General features: G+C 45.2%; 1 protein-coding gene across 1 annotated transcript in view; it reads left to right on the top strand.

The window, feature by feature from the left end:
- Positions 1–27,193, top strand: part of GRIN2B (glutamate ionotropic receptor NMDA type subunit 2B) — a 421,692-nt gene that overhangs the window by 353,234 nt on the left and 41,265 nt on the right. Inside the window, exons 7-11 of the mRNA XM_027035607.2 lie at positions 3,487–3,689; positions 4,462–4,633; positions 4,852–5,005; positions 8,382–8,507; positions 11,040–11,269. Of these exons, the coding sequence (XP_026891408.1) occupies positions 3,487–3,689; positions 4,462–4,633; positions 4,852–5,005; positions 8,382–8,507; positions 11,040–11,269 (885 nt within the window). The remainder of the gene's footprint in view (positions 1–3,486; positions 3,690–4,461; positions 4,634–4,851; positions 5,006–8,381; positions 8,508–11,039; positions 11,270–27,193) is intronic.

Here is a 27,193-nt window from a genome sequence, read left to right as displayed (position 1 = left end):
CCCGCTCAAAGAGACGTGTCTTCATCAAGCTTTTTTCCCATCACCCCAACCCTTTCAGAAGTAATTACTTCTATTCTGAATCCCAGAGTACTTGATTTATACCTTTTATTAGGGTAATTACCAAAGCCTAAAAAATTTGGTATTATTGTCAATAGAGAGTGTCTTTCCCCCACTAGACTGTCCTCAGAGGACAGGAGTCATGTTTTATCCTTTCATTGACAGAGAAGCAGTGCAGTGCAGAGGGAACAGCCCAAACTCAGGAGCAAGACGGCTCAGTTTCTCACAGGCTTGCTGTGATGATCAATGAGATTACTGGAATGTTCAGTGCCTACCATATACTAAGGCCTTGCTAAACGCCACCTGGTGCTGTTATCTGTAACACACAGCCCCGTCCCTGGCACAAAATTGGCATGCAATTGCTTCTGGTTGAATTTAACTAATGTGAAGCAAGGAATGACCCGGCTAGCTTTTTCAGGAAGTTGGGAAAAGGTGTGCTAGAGGGGACTCCATGTGTAGATTATTATTGGATAGGTGAGAATGATCTAGTAAATATGATCATTTGGTCATAGAATTATAGAAGCAGAATCTAATTTTCCAGCTGTGGCATGATGAACACAGTGCCGAGTGGGATTGTCTGTGCCCTTTCCTCACCACGTGTGCTGGATTCTGTAAAGCCATAAATGCCCCATTTGTTAGTGCAATAGCTTTTATAGACTGCTGTTAATTGAAATATGGCCTTTTAAATACTGTGCAGTTGCTTTTTAAAAAATCTAAATGCTAGACTTTATGTATAAATACTATTAAATCTCATCCCATTTGGTTTAGTCCATTCCAATTAATTCATATCACTTCCAACCTTGATTCTGCAATGCGGTATATCTTCTATCCCATTTAGCTTTGTGTTGTTTGCAGTTTTGTAAGCATTACTTCTGTTTGGTTTTATGAAGCACTGTTCAGGCCACTTGCAAGTACAGAATCTCCTGAAGTGTCACTAAAGACCTCTTTCCGTGATGACCTTGATTCATTAAACAATATTTTCTTTTCCTTTTTGGGTATAGATTTTAAACTCCTTTTAAATCTATCAAAGTATACAATAATCTATATTATATTGCATGCCGTCCACAGGGATGTCCTGAAACTTTGCCAGAATGCTACGCCTGCAACATTTTTGTTTTACAAATAGAATAAGTCTCTTAGTCAACAACACACAGCTTACTTGTTAAAACCTCTACCTGATTAATCTGTTTTGGCTGTCAATATCAATAACTTCCTTTTCCAATATGAACAAAGGGTTCATGTTTCAAAATAGTGAACTCTGTCAAGATACATTAGGCTCAGCACACACACCTTGACCATCTGGGTGAGAAGTTTGGACACATCCCAAGGGCAGTGAGAGGCTGTTGAAAATCTTGAACAGGGATGAATATTCCAATTCTTGAATAGTGATGTTTTAGGAAGAATCATCTGGGAGCAGTGTCCACAGTGCACTCTAGGGGGTTCCCTGCGTGAAGTTTGCAGTGGCCTGCAGTAATCCCAGAATGGGCTGCTGCACCATGGGACTAGGCAAATAAGTAGTAAAGATAGAAGAGAATAAATGTGGATTCAAAAGAAAAAACTTGACAGAGACTATTGGGAGAAGATGGTAAGAGTGACAAAATAAATAAAAATAGGTACATTAGAGGTTCCCAACTTTTCCCCATCGTTGAACACAGAAAACGATCCCAGTTTGGCCACTGCAATACGTAGGGCTACTTGGACTTGGAGGTGACCCAACATCATGGGCTTCCACGATGGGTTCTCCCTGCCCCCGAGTCCCGCCACCCCTGTAACCACTAGCTGAAGACATCCATATCCCCACGTGGCTGAGAAGCTATTTGGATATTTCTGCTTTAGAAATAAGTACTCTTAGCAATATGAAGAAAAACAGACTTGCACCAAAATGGGACCTTCACTACGGAGAAGACTACATACATAAAGGAAAGCCAACTCTAGGTCCAGTGCATAACTCTAATGCAAAAGCGAAATATGGTTTACGCACTTGGAAGAAAACTAGCGCCAAGGCTAATGCCCAACAGGTTGACCCAGGACACCAAACCACTGTCCGTTGTTGTAGTGATGCAGTAAAACCGGGGCAGTGGCTGTGCAAGCCTAATACGGGCATGAAAGTAAGCAGCCCCTGCTACACAGGTTGGAGGGAGATAACAAACCACCCCTAGGGAGGTACTAGGTAGACACCTAGGCAGACAAAGGCAGAAACAAAGGAATTTTGGTTTTGTAGGAATATGAAAATCTAAGCCCGTTTGCTTGAAAATTCATGAAGTACTGCCCATTTGTTGCTCCTTGTTGATTTATGTAGTTAATGATTAAGTAGTCTTGTAGTCCTGATGCCTCACTTATGCTACTAATTTGCATTGCTGCATGGAGGAAATTATAGATTGGGAAAATGCAGGAGCTTACAGTCCATAATTCCTGTGGTAATTGAGGATGTCTGGTTGTAGAAGATGAAAAGGTGTTCCCTCTTCAGGAAACTCAAGGGCAGAGTGAGAACAGGCACCCACCAACAAAGTCATGCAGATTCTATTATAAAAACAGGAATGAACGGCTCTTCTAAAAGATAATGGAACCCACACATTTCTCCTGATGATTGGTAGCAGGGCCACCCTGTGAATGATTCCAGGGGGCACCCACCTCTCACGCCGGAGTATGTTTGAATGGTGCGCCCTGAAGTAGGGGTACAGAGCCTGTGCACACAGGAAGACCTGTATGATTGATCCTGGTGCCCCCACCCAACCCAGCAGGTGCATATCTGCACTGACCCATGGCGTTCGCCACCAGCCCAACCACACTTCCTTCCCCAGCGGAGCTGTGTTCTTTAATCCTGACTTATCATTTTATTCCAGTTCAGATCTACCCAGTTCTCCACATGGCTTCCCACTGGACCTCTGTTACAAGCCAAAACACATCCTTCTGGCTCATTTGCTCCAGTCATTCTGTTGACCTTTCTGGAGCTATTTGCTGCTCTCACTATCATGCTCCTTGTTACAGTTAAGTAGAAAAAAGCGCCAGCCGCACAAGTCAGGAAACTCTGGCATCTTCCCAGCCCTTGATACAGGCTTCAGTTTGAGCACTTACCATCTATCACTGTAAACATTTGTTTACATTACTGACTCCTTCATTCAATGTGAGCTTGACAAAGGGCAGAATCATGCTTCTTTGAGCCACAGGGTTTATTGAGAAGGATGCCCAGCACATAGTAGATCCTCTTCTAATGTTTGGTAAGTGAGTGAGCAAATGAATATATTACCTTTCTTAGGTATGGACATGGTAGTCTCGTTTTAGGCATATAGGTTAAAAAGAATTTCCTCTCTGTTACATACAATGCCTGTGTCTGTTTCTATTTGTTTAACAGCCTCCTGGGTGATGCTAAGGAGAGGTTGCTTAGGTCTCTGCCAGTGGTTTCTGAGTCTTTTGTTTACCCGTGTGCAGGTGGGGAAGTGGAAAGACAAGTCCCTGCAGATGAAGTACTACGTGTGGCCCCGAATGTGTCCTGAGACAGAAGAACAGGAGGATGACCATCTGAGCATTGTAACCCTGGAGGAGGCCCCCTTTGTCATTGTGGAAAGTGTGGACCCTCTGAGTGGAACCTGCATGAGGAACACAGTCCCCTGCCAAAAACGCATAGTCTCTGAGTATGGCCCCTTCCCCAGTGCTCCGGGTGGCATGGGATAGTCTGATTTCATACAGCTGTCAGCACCTGCCTGGGCTGGGACTTGAGGCATAGAATGAATTGGGCACCATGTTCAATTGTCAGTTACTACTGAGCCGTGGAATTACTAGCAGACCTGTGGTGTGATGCCTGGGTCTGTCCAGATCATGACCTGGGGAACTGCTACCTCTGCTAACGTATCTTTGGCCTTGCCCCATCTCAACAACCAGGACCTGAAATTTAGGAGATGTAAATTTGCATTGGTGTTTGTGCCATCATGCGCCCCGGAGTTTTGAGATTTAGGAACATTTTTGGAAATGGGTAAAACTAATTTATCCTGTTAGAAGTCAGGATAATGATTCTCTCTGGTGAGAGTGGGAAGTGCCTGGAAGAGAGAAGAGGGTAACTTTTCTGTACCTGGATTTGGTGCTGGTCAAATGGGCAGGTTGAACGTCTACAGATTTTCCCAACTGAACCCTTAGGATATGCACGCTTTCCTAATGTACATTGTACTTCAAAGGAGCACTAAAAACTGTGAGGAAACGTTCACCATGATGAGCTAATGAAAGAATTGCAGTTCTGTCGTCTATCGATTTCCTCACTCGGGTCTGATACACATTGTGCTGAGCTGTGAAAGGGAGGCCCTGCTTTGGGGTTGGAGTTTGAATGGTAAAGGATAACAGCTGCCTCTTGTATAAAGCCTTGTTTTGTTTGTCTGTTTGTTTGTTTGTTCGTTTGTTTCTTCAACCGGTTAGGAACAAAACAGATGAGGAGCCAGGTTACATCAAAAAGTGTTGCAAGGGGTTCTGTATTGACATCCTTAAGAAAATTTCCAAATCTGTGAAGTTCACCTATGATCTTTACCTGGTTACCAATGGCAAGCATGGGAAGAAAATCAATGGAACCTGGAATGGTATGATTGGAGAGGTGAGTGTCAGAAAGTAAGGGCCGTTTCCATTTTTCATGGGTTTTGTTTCATGTTAATACAAAAAGAGGCTCATTTATAAATTTTAGAAAATACAAAACCGTGAACAGGCTCTCCTGTTCCCACTATACTAAGGAAACCACTGCCTGGCTGTATTTTCCTTGCGGTGGCCCCTGGCCTTCCTGAGTGCCCTACCTGAAGCACTGTGCCTTTCTCCCAGGTGGTTATGAAGAGGGCCTATATGGCCGTGGGATCACTCACCATCAATGAGGAGCGATCCGAGGTGGTCGACTTCTCTGTGCCCTTCATAGAGACCGGCATCAGTGTCATGGTGTCACGCAGCAATGGGACTGTCTCACCTTCTGCCTTCTTAGGTAAGTGATATGCTCACTGGTGTGAAGGACATGGACGTAAGGACAGATACTTGGTATGAGGATTAAGTGAAGGAGCGAGCACATGGCCAGGCTCTTTCAGTCAGGAGGTGGTTTCTAGGAGCCCATTTAATTTGGGGGACTTAAATATTGATTATTCTCAAATATAAAAACTGAAGAATACCCAAAAACAATTGATAGGACAGCGTAGGACCCTGGAAGAAAACAGCCTTAGGCTAGTAATCAGGGTTCCTACTCTGGTCTCATTCCTGCAACTTACTCCACACTTGACCCTGAGCAAATGTGCTCCATCCTGGGACTCAGTTTCCTCGTCTGTAGAAGAAGGCATTTCAACTAGCTGATCTCAGAGGGTACTTCTTCCTGCTTTAATGCTTTCGAATTCTAGGGACGTCCAACTTCGGCTCAGGTCATGATCTCACAGTTTGTGAGTTCGAGCCCCACATCTGGCTCTGTGCTGACAGCTCAGAGCCAGAAGCCTGCTTTAGATTCTGTCTTTCTGCCCCTCCCTGGCTCACACTCTGTGTGTCTTTCTCTCTCTCAAAATTAAATAAAACATTAAAAAAATCTAAAAAAAAATAATTTCTAATTCTAGATATCATTGAAATGCCTTTTTAATTATCTTCAAAGATTGAAGTCAGTGCTACCAAAAGAGGCTTTTTTTTTTCGCATACATTTTTCAGAGCTTTGAGAGATACAGCTGATCTGATGCTCGCTCCCATTTTACCCCGCCCTTCCTCATGTCGTTCTGTACTTCGCTGCTCTCCAGCATCGCTTATGTGTCAAAGCCTTAGATGTGATATAAGACCTGGTGAGATAAGGCCAAGATTTCAATTAGATGAGGTCCTTTGTGAGCTCATACCCCATATTTTTTGCAGAGGCCGTGAGAGCAAAGGGTTGGAAAATAAAATGTCACCTTGAAAACAGGACATTGGGCTAAGAGGCAGGAGGCCTGGCTTGGACATAAACAAGCTGTAAGCCCTTGGACGAGTCACAAACTCTCTGAAGGACTTCAACTTTTTTTTTTTCATGAGGATATTGGAATAGACCTTGACTGATACTTCTTTAAGCTCTATCTGGCAGGCAGTGGGGGAAAGGGGAAGTTTTTAATTAATGCACTATAAAATAGAGTTATAGGTTCCATAGAATTTTTCCATAAATTACCCGAGTTTCTCAGCTAGCCTTCTTAGAGTAGAGCAAATTCTGGACCTGCCAATTTCATGTGAAATACTATTAGATAGCACACACTATATGCATTAATCCTCATAGCAGCTTTATGTATTTTATTTGCTTTTTTACTTTGCAAGGATAATTGGAACATTAAGAGACACAGACAAAAGTGCATTCTAATTCTAACCACAATATAGCATTAACCTCAGCTTCTGAACTGGAAGAGCCAGTGATATATCAGCAAAGCCCTAAAATGACACAGTAGTGCCAAGCAGGGTGTGTGTGTGTGTGTGTGTGTGTGTGTGTGTGTGTGTGTGTGTGTTCGGAGGAGAAGCAATTAATTACAAGGGCAAAAGAAGCCAACATTTATTGAACACCTATTATGTGGTTTTCCAAGCAATACTGTACATCCTTTTGGTATATTATCTCCTTGATACCATTATTATACACATTTTATGTCTTGGGAAACTGAATCTTAGATCTCTTAAGCAATTTTCCAACAATCTGTCAGTTCCTAGCTGGCAAATCCAGGATTAAAGCCCAGAGGTGGCTGCCTTCAGAGCCTGTGTTCCAATAGTCATGGAGCCATTTCAGAGTGCAACTCCTAAATCAGGAACCAGTGTGGTGGGCAGAGATACACTTTGCCCCAGAGTACCTCAGGTTATAACCTGGCCCTGCCATTCTGTAAAATAGAAATGGTGATACCATAATGAAAGGGCCATTATAAGGATTGTATAAACTATACGGTGAAAGTACCTTCTAAATTGTAAAGACCAATACAAATGCTTGTTGTATTTTGTACACAGAAACTTGCCCTTGCCTCAGTGGGGGAGAAGGAAGCTCAGAGAGGATGCCTTTAATCTGGATAGGACTGCAGTCCATGAGAGCCGAGGGGAGGGGCCTTCCGTACTCCACCATATAGAGGCTTTGAATTAAACCTGTTACCCTCACATCTCTGGCTGCCACTGAAAGGTTTTACATTTCACAGTGGATGTGTGCCTTATCGAGGTCCTTTTTAAATTGTTAAGTGACCGGGTTTGTATAATTCCCTTCAAAAGTCCAAAAGTAAAGCAGAGATTTCAAGTAAGAGGATATTTTCTAATTTCTAGCCAGTTTTTCCCTTTTTTCAACTTCATCTTTATTAATGATTTGGGAAATGGAAAAAACAGTATGTTAATTCACTTAGTTATGAGTTTACAATGTGATGTGACAGCTAAAAAGGCCAGAACTATTTTGAGACACAATTGAGGGAACATCATATCATGGGAAAGAATAGCAATTGTCCCTTTTTGTAGGCCTTCGGTGAGGTGGCTCTTGGAATATGGTGTTCAATTTCTAGACGCGTCTAAGCCAGAGAGGTTTGGATCAGCTGGGAGGGATTCAGCAAGAATGATTAAAGAAATTAAAGAAAGCACTCTCTTGCTGTTCTACCTGGTCCTATCCTATCAACCCCTTTCACTCACTGTTAGGGAATAGCTTGTAGTTGTTTTGTTAATTACACCTGAAACAAGTTTCCTTGTCACCTGCTGCATCCCCACCGTGACAGTCACGGATTGTCAACGTGGATGGATTTTTTTTTTTGGGGGGGACGTTGACTTCTATTCTCATACCCTAACGATGTTTAATAAAATCCACCACAATAAAGAGGGTTGAAAAGTAAATATAGGCTGGGAAGATTAGAGGAGGTGAGGCAAGGGGGCAAAAGAGTTGTTCGTTGGATGTAATTATTACTGAACCAAGTTAGGCCAGAAGTAGTGACCGTGCCTGTTGAGAATGAATTTGCAACGCAAGCATTGGTGAAAGCTTGTCCAGGTCTCCGTCATGTGGTGTGGCCAGCCATATAGGTGAGAACATAAACCATGAACCACACCCGTATGATTCATTTACTCCAGATCTAGTTATTCTTGTAGTTGTGCATTTCCTGGCCATGGCAGAAACTATCTCAAAAAGTTCAGAGGCAAGAAGCTCTCCTGCTCTGGAAGAAAAGAAACAGGGCAATGGAGACACCCAGACATAGCCTCTCACCTCTCCCCCGCCCAGGCCCTGGCTCTCTGAAGGGACACAACACAACTGTGGTTTGTTGTCCCCTCACAAAACACGTGTTGCCTGAGCAAATGGATATGCAAATAAGTCAGAATCTGTTTTTGCTCTGTTTTAATTCTGAGCACTGATTTTTTCTTTCCTTCCCCAGAGCCATTCAGTGCTGACGTATGGGTTATGATGTTCGTGATGCTGCTCATCGTCTCAGCCGTGGCTGTCTTTGTCTTCGAGTACTTCAGCCCTGTGGGTTATAACAGGTGCCTCGCTGATGGCAGAGGTAAGGACAGCTGCAGCCGTTGGTGTTTCTGCGTTCTGTTTTTTTCTCGTTGTCACTTCCGGGCCTCTGTACGCCTCATGTGGTGTCTGCCCCTTCCCTAACTCATCCGTTTCCGAAAATGAACCCTCAGCCTTCTATGTCAACAGCTTGGCAACTCATTAGAAATACCCCAATTAAGAGGTTAGTCTGAATCGGTATGTCCCCTCGCTGGCAGAAGCCTCATCCAGCAAGCCCAGTTCCACCCCGGGGGTAAACGAGAGGAAAGCTAGCAGGAGATCCGCATGGCATAAACATGTCAGAGGAAACTATTTTGATAACCTTAGGCGGTGAGCAGTCTGTCTGAACAGATGGACTAACAAGGCAGATATACCCGTATATTAAGAATAAAAACTTTAGACTGCCCCAGGGTACATGCAGGGTAGCTGTGGCTGAAAGAGTTCTCCACCACCGAGGTACAAGATCTCCAAAGCATGTGACCCTGACTCGGATCCCTCTTCCAGGGGGTACAGACATTGGGTGTTTGAAATAAAATGGCCAACGGATAGCAATTCTGACCCCTAGCTACTGTCGGGGGCAGTCCAATTTTCTGGCTTAGTGGGTCAAGAGATATGAGGGCTGCCCATGTGTGTGAGGCATTTATGAGACCTCACAAAACATTTACTAGATTTCTGAAGGGGGCCGTGGGACCCTTGTGAATACATCCTCTAAAACTTTCTGAAAACCCCAGAATTAGGATATAGTACACTTTTTTCAGAGTCTTCTCCCTTCCAGAATGTGAGCTTTATTCTGAAATTATGCCTCCAAGAGAAAAGATTTTTTTTTAACCTGCACCACACAAAGAATCATCAGTGGGGCACTTAAAACACAAAGGTGCTTGGACCTGATTTTCTAATATTCTGATTCCCTAAGTCCAGTGTGGATCTTGGACCACTACTATATTTCAAAATAGTGGTTTTCCACCTTGGTTGCATAATAGAATAACCACCCACCCCACAGCAATTTAATAAGAATCTTTGGGGTTGGGGTGCTAGGCGGCAGTCTGTTGACTTCACAGTCCAGGCGGTAAACCACTCCTACCCTGAGGTATTTCTGGGTGCAGACCCTCCTTCTTATTTGGCTCGTGCATTCTGGAGCGGAGGTCTGAATGTCTCCACAATAGGGTCCAGTCAGGGGACTTTGTGCCTGTTCCCAAGGGTCTTCCAGAACCAGAACCTACTCCCCATCCCGAGGGGCATTAGTAACAAGTGAAACCTCTGAGAAACACACAAGGACGTACATATGTTGACAGTGCCCAGAACTGAGGTTAGTGGATGCTGTCCCTTCACCTTGAAGAAATCAAAGAGGCGAAAAATCTAGCCACAAAATTCAAAGCAAGGGCTTATGATTACTTCTTTTACCAAAGGACGCTTGTCTTCGCGAAGGAACTCAACACGGGATCACTTTAAATATCAAGTCTCCTTGGGGCATTTTGCAATGTACAACACTTTGATTTATGAACAACTTTTTAGTTACACATCTGCTCCATGAAATAAGGTCCACATGCACAGATGTGTGTGCACAGTTAGACACTGGGCTTGACATGTGTAGTCACTGATTTAGTTGTCAGAGCAGATGCTATCAGGATCACAGATAGCATCATAAGACGTGTGCTAATGTGTTGTGAAACTGTGCAGGCAGATGTTCATTTCTGCAGTGGAGGGGCTACATCATGGCGAGATTTTGCCATCGTCAAGCCCTGAAAGCAGGGAGGCCACAATAAATCTATGGGCAGAAGCCCTGGCACGGTGTGCGTAAAGGTTGGGGGGGAAGAGGTCAAAGACAGTCTACTTTTCTGCCCTCAGATAGTGTGGCAAAAGCCAGGTGTCTGTGACTTCCTCCCTGGGCTCCCTGATACTCTCTTACACAGAAGCTACCATGATAGGAAACAATTGGGATGTGTTGGCATTGGACTGGGGTCAAGGTTATCTTTGAAACATTTACTGCGAAGCGCTAGAAGTGAAAGAAGAATTAGAATAAAGGACATTCAAAGTCATCTAGCATCAGTGTGAATAAAATTCTAGAAGGTCCGTGACCGTGGTAGAAGAGTCCACACAGTTCTTGTGGACCTTTTTTTTAAAGTTGAAATCCTTTCTTGATTGGTACAAATATAAATTTGAGGAACAACGGTAATAAGGACACAAGTGTGACAGTAGTGGGGTAGTTGCCTTTGTTATTACTCAGTTTTGATGTGATCTTGAGGGTCTCATATACACGGGGGCAGGAAGCCGGTGCCCGGGCTGAATCACGAACATTAGTTGGAAGAGGATCTCACGCACACCCCAGACGCCTGGATTTTCTTCTAAAGAACCCTCTTCTGCCTTCCTGAGGGTCCCGGGAGAAGAGAGGCACAAGCTGTCAACTTAAAAGTGTCTGTATCTTAGTTGGGGGATTTCCTGCTCTGAGCAGGAACTTATCAGCTCTGTGTATTTGTAGGTGTATATAGAATCAGTGATTCTGTCTTGACGTTCTGCCCTTGTCTTTTCGTCATGACAGAGCCAGGCGGCCCATCTTTTACCATCGGCAAAGCTATTTGGTTACTCTGGGGTCTGGTGTTTAACAACTCCGTCCCCGTGCAGAACCCAAAGGGGACCACCTCCAAGATCATGGTGTCGGTGTGGGCCTTCTTTGCCGTCATCTTCCTGGCCAGCTACACTGCCAACTTAGCTGCCTTCATGATCCAAGAGGAGTATGTGGACCAGGTTTCTGGCCTGAGTGACAAAAAGGTAAGAGAACCCTTTGAAACTGCCCATCTTGCCCTCAGTCCTATTCTGAGCCATACTCGAAAGTCCTCACATACCTGTTAATTTTCTCCACCTTTGGAATCGGGGCAGTTCTTTCTTGTGTTTCCTTACGTGGGGATATGGGAGCAGAAATCAGGGTCCCTACTGAAATAATAGTACTTCACATTCGCCTTCTGATTTGTGAAAGGTTGGCAAAAACACACCCTGGGCTGCAAATAAGCAGCTTGGTGTGGTCGCGGCTTTCTGAGTATATGGTACCTCCTGCCGGATGTGCTTGGGTGGCCCGTCAGCACAGGGCTGCCTGTTCGGTGTGTTATTAGAGGGTCGCCCCCGGCACCCACGCTGAGGGCGCTGGCCCATTGTGGCCTTCATTTTCCGCCCAGTGGGCTCTCCGTTTGTTCATCTGCACACCCGTGTGTTCCCAGGGCTAAGCAGGAGGGTGGTACGCACTGTTCCTGAAGAGAAGGAACTGCTGTTTAACTCGACCATTGCCCCGAGTGGTGCCGGTGAATAGGTGGCTCCCATACCCATGGCAGGCCCCCTGCCGGGCTGTGCAGTCGAGAAAGGAACGAGAGTCTCTGCTGGTTTGCATCTTTCCTGGAGGAGGATGTGCCAAACCTGTCCTATACACGGTACTCTCCAGGTCTGCCTGAAGCTTCACGGTTTCTGTGGGCCATCTGTCCCCTGAGGCCATGATAGCTGGGAGAGTCCAAGACTAGGGATAGGAGCTATCTCCACGGAATGGCCAGTAAGACTCGGGGATGCCCCTGCATCATTCCGGAGACTCACCCACAACAGATTTCCCACCCTGTGTTTCCTCAAGAGTTAGAAAATGTGAAGGGCACCCAGGTGGCTCAGTCGGTCGAGCGTGTGACTCTTGATCTCAGCTCAGGTCGTGACCTCACAGTTCGGGAGATCGGGCCCCGTGTCAGGCTCTGCACTGACCCTGCAGAGCCTGCTTGGGATTCTCTCTCTTCCTCTCTCTCTGCCTCCCCCCTTTCTCTCTCAAAATAAATAGGATAAACTTAAAAAAAAAAGATTTAGAGAATGTGATTTCCCACCCCTTTCCCCAGGATGAAACTACAAGATATAGACAGATCTGTGTTTGGAACAGATAGGTCAGAGAGTCAATGATTTCTAACATAGGGCAGGTTTCCCCAAAATAAAATTTTAAACACTTGGCAAATGGTTTGAAAAGAGTTAAAAGGAAGGGCATAGGCTCTGATTTCTCCATCTACTCACCTCTGCTCACCGAGAACACTCAAAAGCATGTGAGAAAGGGAATGAAAAAAAATATATATATATATATGTACATATGAGGCTCATTCCCTGTGTTTACCTTTTCATATTAGCTCTTTCTCTGACTTGTCTCCCTTTGTTTTCTTCATTTAAAAAAAAATTTAACATTAATTTATTTTTTGAGAGACAGAGGAGACAGAGCCTGAGCAGGGGAGGGGCAAAGAGAGAGGGAGTCACAGATTCCGAAGCAGGCTTCGGGCTCTGAGCTTGGTCAGCACAGAGCCCGATACGGGGCTTGAACTCACCAGCTGCGAGATCATGACCTGAGCCAAAGTCGGATGCTTAACCGACTGAGCCACCCAGGCACCCCCTTTATTTTCTTCATTTTAAAAAATAATACCTCTTTTGTAGTTCTTCTTCCTTGTTTTTAAGTTTTTATTTACTTCGCTCTTCTAACACATGATTTATTATTCATGTATTCATATATTCATGAATTTATTACTTAGTTCATTTTAAACATTTCTCTTTGGTCCTTTGTCCACATCTTTCATCATTATGATCCTGACTCAGAAGAGTTGAATTACATACCTCCCTTCACCCCCTGTTACACTAATTTTTGTGCCTGTTTCTGTGACAGGGGCAGCAGTAGGGCTAACAACAGCTAGTTCCTCAGGGCTCCTCGCTTGAATGTAGCATAGATGAGGTGGACTGTGCCCGTCCTAAAACACGGATGTGGCAGCAGCATGGTGGACCGTGTCCTCACATGTGGATTTGCCAGGGGTGTGGCCGACCGTGTCTTCTCATCAGGCTCTGCGGAGGCTTGGTCGATCATGTCCCCACACGGAATATGGTGGGACCATATTGCCATGCAGTCAGTAGTATGGCAGAGGTACGTGGACCACAGTCCCTCTTGGAGCTCTGGGCTACTAAGTGAGGGATCCACGACATTTATCATTTGGTTTTCTTCAAGTATCTCTGAGAATTGCTTAGGGCACTATCTTTATCTTTCCCATACATTCACGAGCCACCTGGCAGCAACCATACGATTTTCTATGTGAATTAAGCCTAATTAAGGTGCAAGGAGACGGTTTTCCCTTCGGTGGTTTTGAAAGAACATCTCGTTCTAGGCTGCTTAAACCAAAGAGGTTGTGCACCTGTCTGTCCTCCACACCACGTTGGTTATGTTCTGAAAAGTTGGATTCCATCAGTTCTTTGCTTAAAGAACGTCAGTGGCTCCCTTGCTTATAGAATACGGACTGTTATCCTCAGGGCCTTTACATATGATTCCAGTGTATTCCAGCTCTTCAGTCTCGTCAGCCAGTGCTTAGTGTCTTGCGGCCTACCCGCTAGGCCTCCTAGACCTCTTATCTTTGCCAGCCATGCCTCTGTGTGTGCGTCTTCCTGGGATGTTCTTCTCTTGACTTCACTCGCTAAACTCCTACTGGAATTTCCAGACCCAGATTAGAGGTCACTTCATTTGTAGAGCTTTCCTTGGGTCATCTGGCTGGTGAGTCATACTCTCCACTGACGTGGCAGTCATCCATACCTTTATTAATAACACCTGTCTTCCACATTATCATGTAATAATCTATAGGCCTTTACCTAACTGTATCTCCCCCATTTGACCATGACTTCCATAAGGGCAGTGGCAATAACTTGGTTATCCTTATTTTAAAAAAGTCCGTGAGGAGAGGGGGAGATGGGATATATTTATGTAAGAGGCTCTCGCGCCGAACACCGGACTAAGCATTATAGGCAAAGGTAAAACAACAAGAGAGCAAGAACCCTTTCACAACTGTGTAATTTGAAAATACGTGAAAATGGTTATCAGATACATTTCAGAACTTTGCAAATGACAAAATAGTAAAGTGTAAGCATCCTGCCAGAAATTGTGACATAATTTACATAATTATAGAAAACATTTAAGTAACTAATGACATATAACGCGTATCAGTGTCAGGAATGCTAATACAAATCAGAAAGAGGGTTTTCTGAAAGTGCGCTTATAATCCCAAAATTGGTATTAGTTTTCCTTCCCAACACCTTTAGAAAACAGAGTCTTGGGCCTGACTTTGCATGACAGCAAGTGTATTCTGTGAATTTAGAAAAAGAGAATGTAAAGAATGAAGTTGTCAAGACAGCAGCAGTGAGAATAGAAATGAGGTGATTTTGAAGATTCTTCTTTCAGTGCAGTTAAATTTTCATCAAGGAAAGTAACACTTGAAATGGAAGAGATTTCTTAAACTTGTTTTCACTGTCACGGATGGTGTATCTTCCGTACAACTCAAATCAAATGGTGAATATCTTGCGGTGATGAGGAGATGACATTTATAGCCATTAAATTTATATATCATTAGGAAATTATCATCAATTTTTTGGCAGAGAAACGTTCCCAGATCTCATTTATGGTAAGGCACAAAATCAGAGTGTTCAGAGTTAAGTTTCCATGAAAACCTATTTTGGGGCTCCTTTTCACTGGATGGCTTCCACTGTGCACTAGCACATTACATCAGTGAATTCAGAATTATCCCACTACATGCTGTAACTAAATATGGGTGCAAGTTCTAACATTTAGCAGCCCTACTGTACATTCCCTCGGCTCCCCCAGTGGGAGGAAAATGTAAGGAAGCTGGTGACATCTTTCTCCTCTTAACAAAGAGCCCACCATGCTACTTCTTCTACTGTTTCTCACCTATCCAGATGGATTCCTCATTTTGCAGCCCGCCAGCCACAGAAAGGAGGGGAAAGAGCCTGACCACCAGGTGAAGGAAGGGACATATTTACCGGGCCCTTTATGTACGTTACCTATATCTTATATGTGTATTCTTCACGTAGGTATGATCATTCTCACTTTACAAATACGACACTGAGACTCTGGGAAGTTTACTGACTTCCCTAAAGTCCCACATTCACAAGTGACAGAGCCAAGGTTTGAGTCCCTGGGTGTTTGGCTCTAAAATCACTTTGCCAGGATTTCTCCCTCGTAGCTCATCCCAGACCAAGTTATGACGTAGCTAAGGATTGGTATTGACACCCTGCCCCCGCTTTTTCATTTCATTTTCTGTTCTCTAACTTAATGACTTTCTGTATCAGGTCCACTAAACCCTCAGGTCACCATACACCGCCACCCCCAGGACTACTGTTACTACTACTGTTACGGATAATGGTAATAACAGTCATCGCTATTATTAATGTAACTTCAACAATAATATCTCTACGAACGTTGTTTTCAGCTCTCACAAACCAGGCAGAATGCCAGTTACGTTACATAGATTATCTCATGTAATGACACTGTTAATGTTTTCATTTGTGGATGAGGAAACTGAAGTGGGAAAGGTTAAGTAATTTCCCTTTTGATGTTCTTCGCTGCCTAGGGCCCTTAAACAGTGTTCCGTCCTGTTTAGATCCCAGTGCTTTGTTTCCGTTAATCCTCCTCCTTCCTATCCTCCCATCTACCTTGTCAAAGCATAACACGTTAGATCCTTTTCCTCTACCAAAAAGCAGCTATCTGATGAACTGATCCACAGTAATTAGACAGTATCTTAACATTTGCACTTTATTTAAGGAGGCTTTCCGAGGCATTACTTTCAATCGAGAATGATGGTGATTTCCAGCACTTGTGCAGGTTAATGGCCCACAAATTGACTTTAGCTTGAGCCCAGTGTGACCCTGAACTTTCAGCCCCTGCTGGAGGAGGGGAGAGGGGTGGCAGCAGGAGAGAGAAGGGACAGTTACAGAGTCATGGGGTGAAGAAAGCCCGCAAGGAGGCAGAGACTTTGAAGGTCGCTGGAAACCGCCATCCGACCATGGGGTTTCCAAGCGTGTTTGGCTGCGTCCTGCTTCACGCATTTCTCACCACCAATGTGACGTGCACCCACGTTGTTTTTTGCGGTTTTTTTCTTCCAGGAACCCTGGGAATTTTTTATTAACTGTAAAATGTCCAAAAGGTGCTTGTCTAGTTAACAAGGACAACCTCCTTTGCTTGCAACGTGGAAGGTATAATCAGGACAGCCTTCTAACCACTGGGGGAGGGCCTATGGCTTTTCTAGATAATGATTATTCTGAGTTTCTGTGAAGCCTCATAGGATCTTGAAGTCATCTCCTATCCTTTTGGAATACAGACACTGTAGGATTTTTAAATCCACATGCACACAGGTTCGATATGCATTCTGGAAGAAAACCAGCCTAGCGATAAGCATATTTACACGACAGTACACGGACTTGTAATGTTTGGATGGTATTTGAGCACGTGAGGAAAATGGGCTCTGCTGTCCACTGTGCAGAGGCGTCTTCCTTGTCCTATTAATTTTAGGCCGAAAGCCAGCGAGAGACAGCTGACCTCAAGCTGGATCTGTCACACCTTGGGCCTGACCCTCTTGGTCAGATCACGGAACACTGAGCCAAAAATAGTTTACTTGGGGAAGCGGCAGGCATGACTAACTAGCCAGGGAGCTAGAAACGAGGGCCTGTGCCGGACCTTCAGGTAGCTGAGCAAAATAGGGTGTGATTTCTTGCGTGGGAGTCCTGTGGAGCTGTCAAGCAACTGGTCCTCTTGTAACAGCTGGTCAAGAGCAATTCTGGAGGATGTGGTAAGAAAAGAAAACTCCTCAGACCCCGGGCGAATACAGGGCACACGGCATGCGTGCGTAGGGGAAGGGGCACCTGCCCCTTTGTCGCTCCATTACCAGAACCAATATGACATTGTACGTGGGCTGTCACCCCAAGTACTGAATATCCCTCATTCTTTCCGGGGTGGCCTTCGTCAAGATAGATCCAGAACAAAGCTTGGGGCTTGCCCAGCCCCAGTTCTGTTGATCAGCATCAGCTATCACCACCTCTCTAATTTTATTTGAGAATGGGACTACTTCTGCCTCTTGCTAATTCCTGAGTCCATTTTTTACTCGAACCCTAATTCCTGAGTCCAGTTTTGACTTGACCAAGGCATCCAGTGGGACTTTGCAGTGGTCACCCTAGTTCCAGGGTGCACATGGCTTGGTGTTGACTGCTGGGCTCCAAAGGGGAGCCCAGAGTCTCCTTTCTCTACTTTCTGTGTGCCTCTCCACAGAATCAGGCTTCACCTTGGCCCCCTGTCCCCTTGGCCACCTGCTTCCTGACATTCCATGGCTTCCCACACAGGATTCCTTACTTCTGACCTCTGCTATACTGTTGGGCTTATAGTGGGTTGAATGGGCCACCTCCTAAAAGATACATCCACATCCTAAGCCCTGGATTCTGTGAGTAATAACTGTATTTGGAAAAAAACATCTTTGCAGATGTAATTAAGTTAAGGATCTCAAGATAAGATCATCCTGGATTATCCAGGTTGGTGCTAAATCCAATGACAAGTGTTCTTGGGCAAGAGAGAAAGGTAGAGATTTGACACAGAAGAGAATATCAGGAGAAGGCAGAAGCAGAGATTGGAGTGTTACAGCCACAAGAACCACCTGGAAGCTGGAAGAGGCAAGGAATAGATTCTCCCCTAGAGCCTCTGGAGGAAGCACAGCGCTGGCACTTTGATTTTGGACCTCTGGCCTCCAGAGCTGTGTGAAAATAACTGTGTGTTGTTTTAATGGTAATTCGTAAAGGCAGCCACAGGAAACTCCTACAGGGCCTCTGTGACTCTCTTACCACCTGCACTCTGAGCTCCTTGCAGACATTAAACTTCGGAGTTTCTCTTACTCGTCTCTGTCTCCTCTGTCAGCACCCGGCCCCATCCTTCCAACGTGGGTATTTCTTACAGCAGGATCCAGTTCAGCAGCTTTGCTTCAAAGAATTGATCAACATCACACTGAAGATTTGCAGAGACATGTTTTACATGTGACGGAAGTCTTCTCTGTGCTGGTGGATTTTATTTAGGGAGACAGTAAAAAACCTAAGTGTCATTGTGTGCTCCCGTTCGCTCTGTCCTTCAGCCTGATTTCGGTCAGCTCCTCACAGTATATTGTGTGTGTCATTTGTGTGTGCACACTTCCCACACAACCTTCTACTAGACCTCTTTATAGTAACATTATCCAAGGGGATTGAGAACCTGTTTTTGTATGATGTATCATTTCCATAACTCCTTTCTAGGGAAAAATATGATTAATGCACCCCTCTCATGTTCTGGATTGTGTTGCGTTGTTCAAATCACAGAACTAGAAGGGACTTGATTTGATCAAAAGGCACAGGTGACATTTTTCTTAACAAAGGTAAACAGGTGTCCTCTCTCTTCATGTAGATGAGCGGATCTTCCTTGTTAGATTCTTTGCTACACAGGAATGCACACTCATATGTATATGTGTGTGTGTGTGTGTGTGTATGTGTGTTCATGTGTGTATACACATACACACACACATACACACACATATGTATATATGTATACATATATACACACACACATACACACACACACATATATATATACAGTTGACACTTGAACAATGTGGGGGTAGGAACACCAATCCCTTGCACAGTGAAAAATCTGAGTATAAGTTTTGACTCTCCCAAAACTTAACTGCTAGTGGCCTAATGTTGACTGGAAGCGTTATGCTTACATAAATACCCAATTTAACATATATTTTGTATGTTTATATGTATTACATACTGCCTTCTTACAATAAAGGTAAGAAGAAAGAAGGGGTGCCTGGGTGGCTCAGTCAGTTAAGCATCTGACTCTTGGTTTCAACTCAGGTTATGATCTCACGGTTCATGGGTTCGAGCCCCACATCGGGCTTCCCGCTAACAGTGTGGTGCCTTCTTGGATTCTCTTTTTCCCGCTTTCTCTGCCTTTCCCCTGCTCGCTCGCGCTCTCTCTGTCTCTCAAAATAAATAAATATTTTTTAAAAGGTAGAGAAAAGAAAATGCTATGAAGGAAATCATAAGGAAGAGAAAATACACTTACACTACTAGATTGTATTTATAGAAGAAAATCCTCATATAAATGGACCTGGGCAGTTCAAACCCATGTTGTTCAAGGGTCAACTGTATATCTATCCTCCAAAAGTCCATATGGACACTTGTTGGGATGAGCACTGGGTGTTGTATGTAAGCGATGAATCATGGGAATCTACCCCCAAAACCAAGAGCACACTGTATACACTATATGTTAGCCAACTTGATGATAAATTATATTTAAAAAAAAAGAGTACATATGGATAACAAGATAACTGGGTAGCTAGGAACTTAACACAAAGCTACATAAGGAACATATGTTTCCCATGTACATAGACCATAAGTTTTACAATGTAGATCTGAGAAAGGTTGTCTTTCTTACCTGGCAAAAGAAGAAAGTTTGTCTCATTCTGTTGATAAGGGGAACCATCTTTCTGTGAAATGAGTAAAAATAAAATGAAATGAAAGCAAGAAGGAAGGAGGAAGGAAAGAAACAAAGGAAGGAGGGAAGGTAGGAAGGAAGGAAGAAGGAAGAAAGGAAGGTAGGAAGAAGGAAGGAAGGAAGGAAGGAAGGAAGGAAGGAAGGAAGGAAGGAAGGAAGGAAGGAAGGAAGGAAAGAAAGAAAAAGAAAGAAAGAAAGAAAGAAAGAAAGAAAGAAAGAAAGAAAGAAAGAAAGAAAGAAGGAAAAGAAAAGAAGAAAGAAAGGGCAAAGAAAAGCATCAGAACCAATCTTGGACTTTGTATAACTCTTCTTAGAAATATGTCCCTATGTAAGATATTAGAGGAACAGAGCCTTCCTGGAGCCATAACATTTTTAAAAATGCAACTATACAAGCTAACATGAGCATGAATTCACAGTTTCCCCACCTCTGTTGAATTGAACTGGGCCCCAAATAAATTTGCAGTTTGCAATAAGCAGCAAATGATTTCAGTTAACAAGAATCAAAGCATATAGCATGGCAGGCCGTACCTAAGCTTTGGGTGCTCTAAGAGTGGGAGGAGCCGATTACTTCTTCGAACTGGTCAGATCACTGAATTTATCTGTGTGACTTCCATCTCAGGTCTCTCTCTCTCTGTCAGGCCATCTCTCCCAGGCTGGGAAGGGCAAGTGGCTCTGGGGACCCCCAGGGGTGATGGAATCTACTTGCAGCCAGGTCTCTGGTCCTAGGAGAAGAGCTGTTCTGGTTAGCCGACGACTGAAGGCAGTTTCTTCATTTTGAAATTTATTTCCTCCAAAGAAAAATAAGAGAGTTCCTCAACATCCTTTTCTCTCTCATCAAAAACACAAAGTAGAAATAAGTGTTTTAGTATAAGGGGCCTAAACTTTTATACGCTGACTAAATCTCGGCTTGTGGGTTGAGAATTTATTAAGAAGTAATGTTTCTTGCTGGGCAACTAAGTGCAAGTCCTTTGAGACAAATTAGTGCAGCCATCACAATTTATATGTGGCCAAAGGCATCAGGCCTAAAATGAATTAGGCTTTAGAGAGGTTCCAGTTGTGTCCACAGTGAACATTGTAGCCTGGGCGAGCTCTGGGCTCTGTGGATGCTTCAGCCTTTTTTGCCCTTCCAGTGCCCTTCCTTGCCATCATGATGGCAAGAGTAGACAAGGGTCCCAGTGGACTGTGTAACACCTGTTATATTTTTGGAAGCTTTCGGCAGAGCTGGGCATGTGCTGGGGCCAGTAGGGATCTGAGACCGCCAGAGGCTGGGGAAGCCCAACCATTTCATTCATAATTCGATATTGGGTTTTCTTCTCCAGCATGGCTCACACAGAGCCATTAAGAGACCACTCATGCTCTGTATTTGCTCTGGTATTTTATGCAGTCCTGTCTGGAGGGCTTTGATTCAGACTATCAGGGGCATTGTCTCCAGGCCGGTGTGATCCTGAGAGCTGCCCGAACAGAGAGAAGGAAACAAGCAGGTGAGAAGCTCCGTCACGGTGCACGCAGGCGGCAGTCAGGAGGAGGAAGATGAGAGCTTCAGGTCCTCACTTGAAAAATTATATGGCTAGTCTGTTTGAGTAGCTCTTTCTGTTGTGGGGACACAGGAGAAGTAGCTGCCTGGGAAGGGGCGGGGTGGAGCAGAGCACGAATATCAAAGTCACTTGGGGAACCTTTTCAAATGAATAGGACCCTGTCCATCCAGGTAGAAGTAACGTACAGGTACAAAAGCTCCCACCTCACAGGACCTGCCAGCAGGCGGCCAGGAAACCACAACTGTAAGACGGGTCATGAGAGCACATTACTTTGGGGGAAGTTATTAGAGGCCTGTGGCATCCCCTCTATCCTCCCACTCCCCTCATACCCACTAAAGGGGTTTTGAAGGGATCATTTGGAGAGCTTGGCATTCACCCCCTGCAGTTCAAATGGAGAAAGGGTGGCATTTGGCCTGTAGCTGAGAAGGTTGAGGATGACGGGTCTTGGCTTGAGCCAGTCATCTGGTGGGTGGTCCAGATCCCCACCAGCGATGAGGTAGGCCTTTGTTCCTCAAGTCTAGATTAGGCCACATGAGAAGGTTGAGGATGACGGGTCTTGGCTTGAGCCAGTCGTCTGGTGGGTGGTCCAGATCCCCACCAGCGATGAGGTAGGCCTTTGTTCCTCAAGTCTAGATTAGGCCACATGAGCAAGAGGGAGTCAGTCTGGGCCAGGAGCGGAGGGGGGTGTTTTTAAAGATACCCTGCTCAAAGGGCTTCCTGCTTAGGATGAGGCAATCGAAACAGAAATACACAGGAGGGGTGTCATCTGATGGAGAAGCCGGAGGGACTGATGTAAGCAGCCAGCTGCAATCAGGGAGTTGCTGACCAATGTTCTCACTCTGAAAGACTCTCTGAGGAACCCATGAACTTGCCTGACAAGGAGAAGAGTCTGCTTTGAACTCTGGCCACGCATAGAGACCATCAGTGCTAGATCAGCACAGTGCCCATCAAGTGAATGCTTTCCTGCCTCCCAGGACCTTTCCTAGCTCCCCTGCCTTTATCCCCTTCTTCTAGAACAGCTAGAATACAAACTCTATAGCAGTGGGCTTCACTTTGACCTTTATCTTAGCTAGCTGATAGTCACTGAGATTCCTGGGCCAAATCTGCATGAGTTTCTCAACACCTATTGAACATTTATTGAATGTGTCTGTTGTGAGACTCTTCACATTTGTTTATATTTTTAATCATCATACCCACCCTTTAAGCTAGATATTATTAACATTAGTTTACAGATGAGGAGAATCATGTAACAGTTAAGCAAATTCACTGACATCCTACAACTAGGAAGTGAGGGCATCGGGATTTGATCTAGGGAGAACTGACCCCATAAACCTGCAGCGGTCCCATTTAACTGCACTGACCGAGCCCCATGTGCCTGCGTGTGCCTCTAGAGGTGTTGGCCTGAGGCGGCAGAAGACCGTCAAACCCCCGGTCACGGGGGCCCTTTCTGCCCTGACCTCTCGGATTCTTGAGAAGGTGATTGGACCACAGAGGGTGGCCAGACCACTCTCGACCCAGCAGTAAGTGCACAGGAACATAGAAGGGACTCTGTTCACTCGAATCTAAGAGATTGTTCAGCACAGGCTCTGTTGCCTTTGTTTCTGAACTCATTTCTTACACATTTAAAAGCCACTTACTTATTGAGGGTTGACTAGATGAACGAATCAAACGGACATAGAATGTTCTTGGATGCGGAGTTTCTCTCTTTTAGGAAGAAACCAATGGACTTACCCAAGCCAGCCAGAAAGGAAAAGATCTCACTCTCAGGAACCTTCCCTTCAGCGGAAAGGAAGGCAGAGAGGAAAGAATTGGAGAGGAGGGAAATGTGCCCTGCTGCATCCCTCTGTCTTCATCTTAGGACGCAAGTAAGGCAAGAACACTTATTGACTGTTTCTGAGGCATCTGTGGCCTTGGGGTAGACCATGAGTAGCTTAAGTTCTACAAACCACCTTGATATTAAAACTGCCAAATGCTTAATTCCCTAACACTTGCTCACACATCTCCTAGCTTATCACTAGCACTACAGCGTGTTCTGAGTTAAGTACAAGCTAGTTCAGTTTCTTGCAAGAACTGATTGCCAACAGACCCCGAGACAGCTGGGACTCAGCCTTTTTTGGACTGAGTACAAAAGAGATGTTGAGCTGGGTGTCATTGTGGTACTAAAGAAAGAATGCTAGGATGTCTAATGATGTCTCCTAGTGGCCTCAAACACAAATTGAACAAGATGGCTAACAGCATTGCGTTATGAAGGACACTGCAGCCGTGGACCTCCCGGGCACAGGAACCTCCAGGGAATGAGCCTTTTCTTGCTCCCAGAAAAAAAAAAAAATTGCAGCTGAGCGCACAAGGTTCCCACTCACATGCCTGTACATGACACACCCACCCATCGCTGCAGACACATGCACACACCGCAGAGGGTGCAGACGCCGCTTTGACTTGGAGCACTGAGCAATTTTCTGCTTTTTCCTTTTCTCCTTATAAAAGCGCGTCAAATTAATTGCGGCCAATTATGTACAAATCCCTTTCTCTCTGCCAATCAGGGCTGCCTGAACGGGCAAGAGGCGCTCTCACCTGCTTCATTATGCAAATTGATATTCAAACGTGGAAGAACAATGCAGCCTTCAGCACAGCAGTGATTCCAGGTTGCTAATGAGAAGAGGCTGCTGCCAGAGGAGTCTGTTCTAATCCTCTGCTGCTGACAGGAGAAGGCTGAGAAGGCTTCCCGTGGAGATGGGGCAGAGTCAAAGTCAGCACCGGCTCCCAGAGCACCTGTTACCCCGTGCAACTCAGGCCCCCATGCAGAGGGTCACCACTAGGTCTGACAAGATTCGGGATGAGTTGGAGTCCAAACGGTGTAGACCGAGCAGCCTGATTTCCTTAAATACCCCTGCGGTCTGACAGCCATAAATACATGGCACAGGACATGGTGGGCATCTGTAAGCATGGGGTCAGATGTGGCCCTAACAGTACCAATACTCAGAATGCCTGCGGTCAGGGGCAAGTCCACCATGCAGAGTACACACACACACACAAAAAAAAAAAAAACGACCCACACACCCAGAGGAAGAAGTCAGTGAACAGTGAGGTCTCACGTTGCGAGATTAATTTATTTGGAAAAGGCCTGTGCCGTTCAGCCATTCGTTCATTCAGGAGCCACCATATGCAGAGAAAGAGATACTTGATTCCCCACTAATGACGGTTGTGAGAACTTCTCTAATAGCTGCCTCTAATATTCCGCACTTCGGAATCTCCTCTTGAGTTGGAATTGCAATCCCTCCTCTCCACCCCAAGTCGTGGAAAAGAGGCTTTTAACACAAGTACGTGATCGTCACTCTGGTCCCCTCTGCTGGGGATGGTAGAGCCACACACCGCGCACGGCAGAGGGGGGCATTCTGCTCGGTGGCTGTGGTTTCGCTGACCTGGGCTGGGGCTAGGAGTTTGGTGCTGCGAAGCCGGGCGGCTTTCTAGCTCCCTGGAATAGTCTTCATAACGCGACTTCAGTTTTTTGATTTGAGGTGTCATGAAATCACACATCATCCTGTACACCCATGTTCCAGGACAAGTCCCCCCCAGGTTACAGGTGACCCAGACACGCAGCCATTCTGCCACACCACCCCCTTCTTTGGCACTACGGGACTCTATGAGAGCAGCCATGTGCACATGAAAATAACATGACGTCTGGGGGCGCCTGGGTGGCTCGGTCGCTGGGGCATCGGACTCTTGATTTCGGCTCAGGTCATGATCCCAGGGTTGTGGGATCAAGCCCCGTGTCAGGTCAGGCTCAGCACTGAGCATGGAGCCTGCTTAAGATTCTCTCTCTCTCTCTCTCTCTCTCTCTCTCTCTCTCTCTCTCTCTCTCTCCCCCCCCCCCACCCCTGCCCCTATCCTCTACTCTCTCTCTCTCAAAAACAAAACAAAACAACCATGACATTCTCACAACAGCTAAGGATGTGTGGTTCACTTGTCAAAAACCCCTGAAAGAAAGTAGTTCCTAAGGCAGTGCATGAGCTGGGCCAATCGGTCTGAGCGACCACTACCTTCTAATGGAATGGTTTCATGTGCTTATATTTGTAGTTTAAACATTTATACAGAAAACAAAACGTTTTACACAATCAGCTTCTTAAAATGCAAATATCTTCGGGATGTTGAGTGATGATTTAATCACTTTTTTTTTCTTTTTTTAGACTGTCTCCCTCTTAGCAGCTAGACATGGTCTATTTGGACTGAAAAAAAGACAGTAGGTTTAATTTTGTGGACACGGATCATGTAGGAAAATAGGGAGTGCCAGGTGTGGATGCCCTGGAGGAGAGCTTAGGAGAGCACCGGGCCCAGAAAGTAGGATCTGAATATTCAAAGTGAAGTACAAGGGTGAGCCCTGAATTCAAGTGAGGGAAGTCTCCTCTCCTTTTCTCTACACTTCATCACCCATCTCCTGGCCCTGCACATCCCCAGATAGCCTACCCCTTTCTCCTACAATAGCCGGAAGCCATCCTTGTTACCCTCCCCTGGAATCAGTGATCAGATGGCTGTTTCCTGCACTGCCCTGTAACATCCTTAAGGCAACAGACACACTGTTCAGCTCCTGGGACAATGCCTGCTGCGTCTTGGAAGCGTGTTACGTGAATGAATGTTCCCAGAACATAAGCTAATAAGGTTAACACTAAAATTCCACTCTCTTATGGATTAAATTGCCTTTAATGAGCTACCCATTTACAATATTGTTTCTCTGGGGAAATGTATTTCTGTTTCTGAACGGCTGATTTATAAATGAACTGTTGAGGACAACCTGTTCATAGGTTAGAGCCGACCTATTAACAGTTGCATTTCCAAAGCCAAAAATAAATTGATCTTTGGATTATGTGTTCTTTCGTGATGTTAGCAACTGTGGCCCTTGTCCATATTAATCGCTACGTAAAGCTACGTCTGTAGCTACAGCCTCAGAGGATGGGTCAGTCTTAAGTGACCATGGGCAGCATTTGCTGGGCTGGGCGCTTTACATTCTATCTCATTTGCTTATCCTGCCAAACCTTTTAGGCGGATGCTACCTCTGTTTTACAGAAGAGGAAACTGAGACTCAGCCACTGCAAAGTAGGCGATATGGCTGGGCTCCCAAACCCCTCTAGTGTCTCAGTTTCCTAATCATAAAATGAGGATGAGAGTGTTGCCTACGTTATAGCTTTTGTACTATCAAAGACTTAAAATACCTCTAAAGTGCTCAGAATGGTGTCTACTAATCCCTCAATTAATGGTAGGGCTCGATTCCTATGGCAGACCCCTGTTTTGTGCCTAAACCCATCTCACAAAGTCCATGCTGTTTCCAGTAGATGATTAACATATGCCTTGAAGGACACAAACTGCTGCTAATCCACTCCAGAACCCACTCTGTGGTCCCGCCGCCACCCTCCCGGCTTCCTGCACTTGCATATTTCAGTGAGATTCAGGGTGGGGGTGTTGATGGGGGGCAAGTCATACATCAGGGCTGTAAAGGCGTGCAAGGGAGAATGGAGGGGTCACTCCTCACTGCTCAGAGTCCCAGAAAATAGCTCTGGAGCCAAGGCTGCCTGGAAGAAGGTTATCTGCCATAGGCAAAAGGTGCCCAATCGTCCTTTTTTCAGCCATCCTTCTGGGTCTTTTGAGAGAAAGCACTTAGCACACTCCAAGGTGCAGAGTAAGAATTCAGTGACTGTTTCCAAATCTACATCTGTCACCTGTCGCTGTGATAGAAAACAGTTACTTCAAATACGATTTCATTTGGGGCGCCTGGGTGGCTCAGTCGGTTGAGCGTCCGACTTCGGCTCAGGTCACGATCTCGCGGTCCGT

The sequence above is a fragment of the Acinonyx jubatus genome, chromosome B4 (genome assembly GCF_027475565.1).
Source record: "Acinonyx jubatus isolate Ajub_Pintada_27869175 chromosome B4, VMU_Ajub_asm_v1.0, whole genome shotgun sequence".
NCBI lineage: Eukaryota > Metazoa > Chordata > Mammalia > Carnivora > Felidae > Acinonyx > Acinonyx jubatus.
Note: the sequence above shows the minus strand (reverse complement) of the source record. Positions and strands in the feature narration are given on the sequence as shown.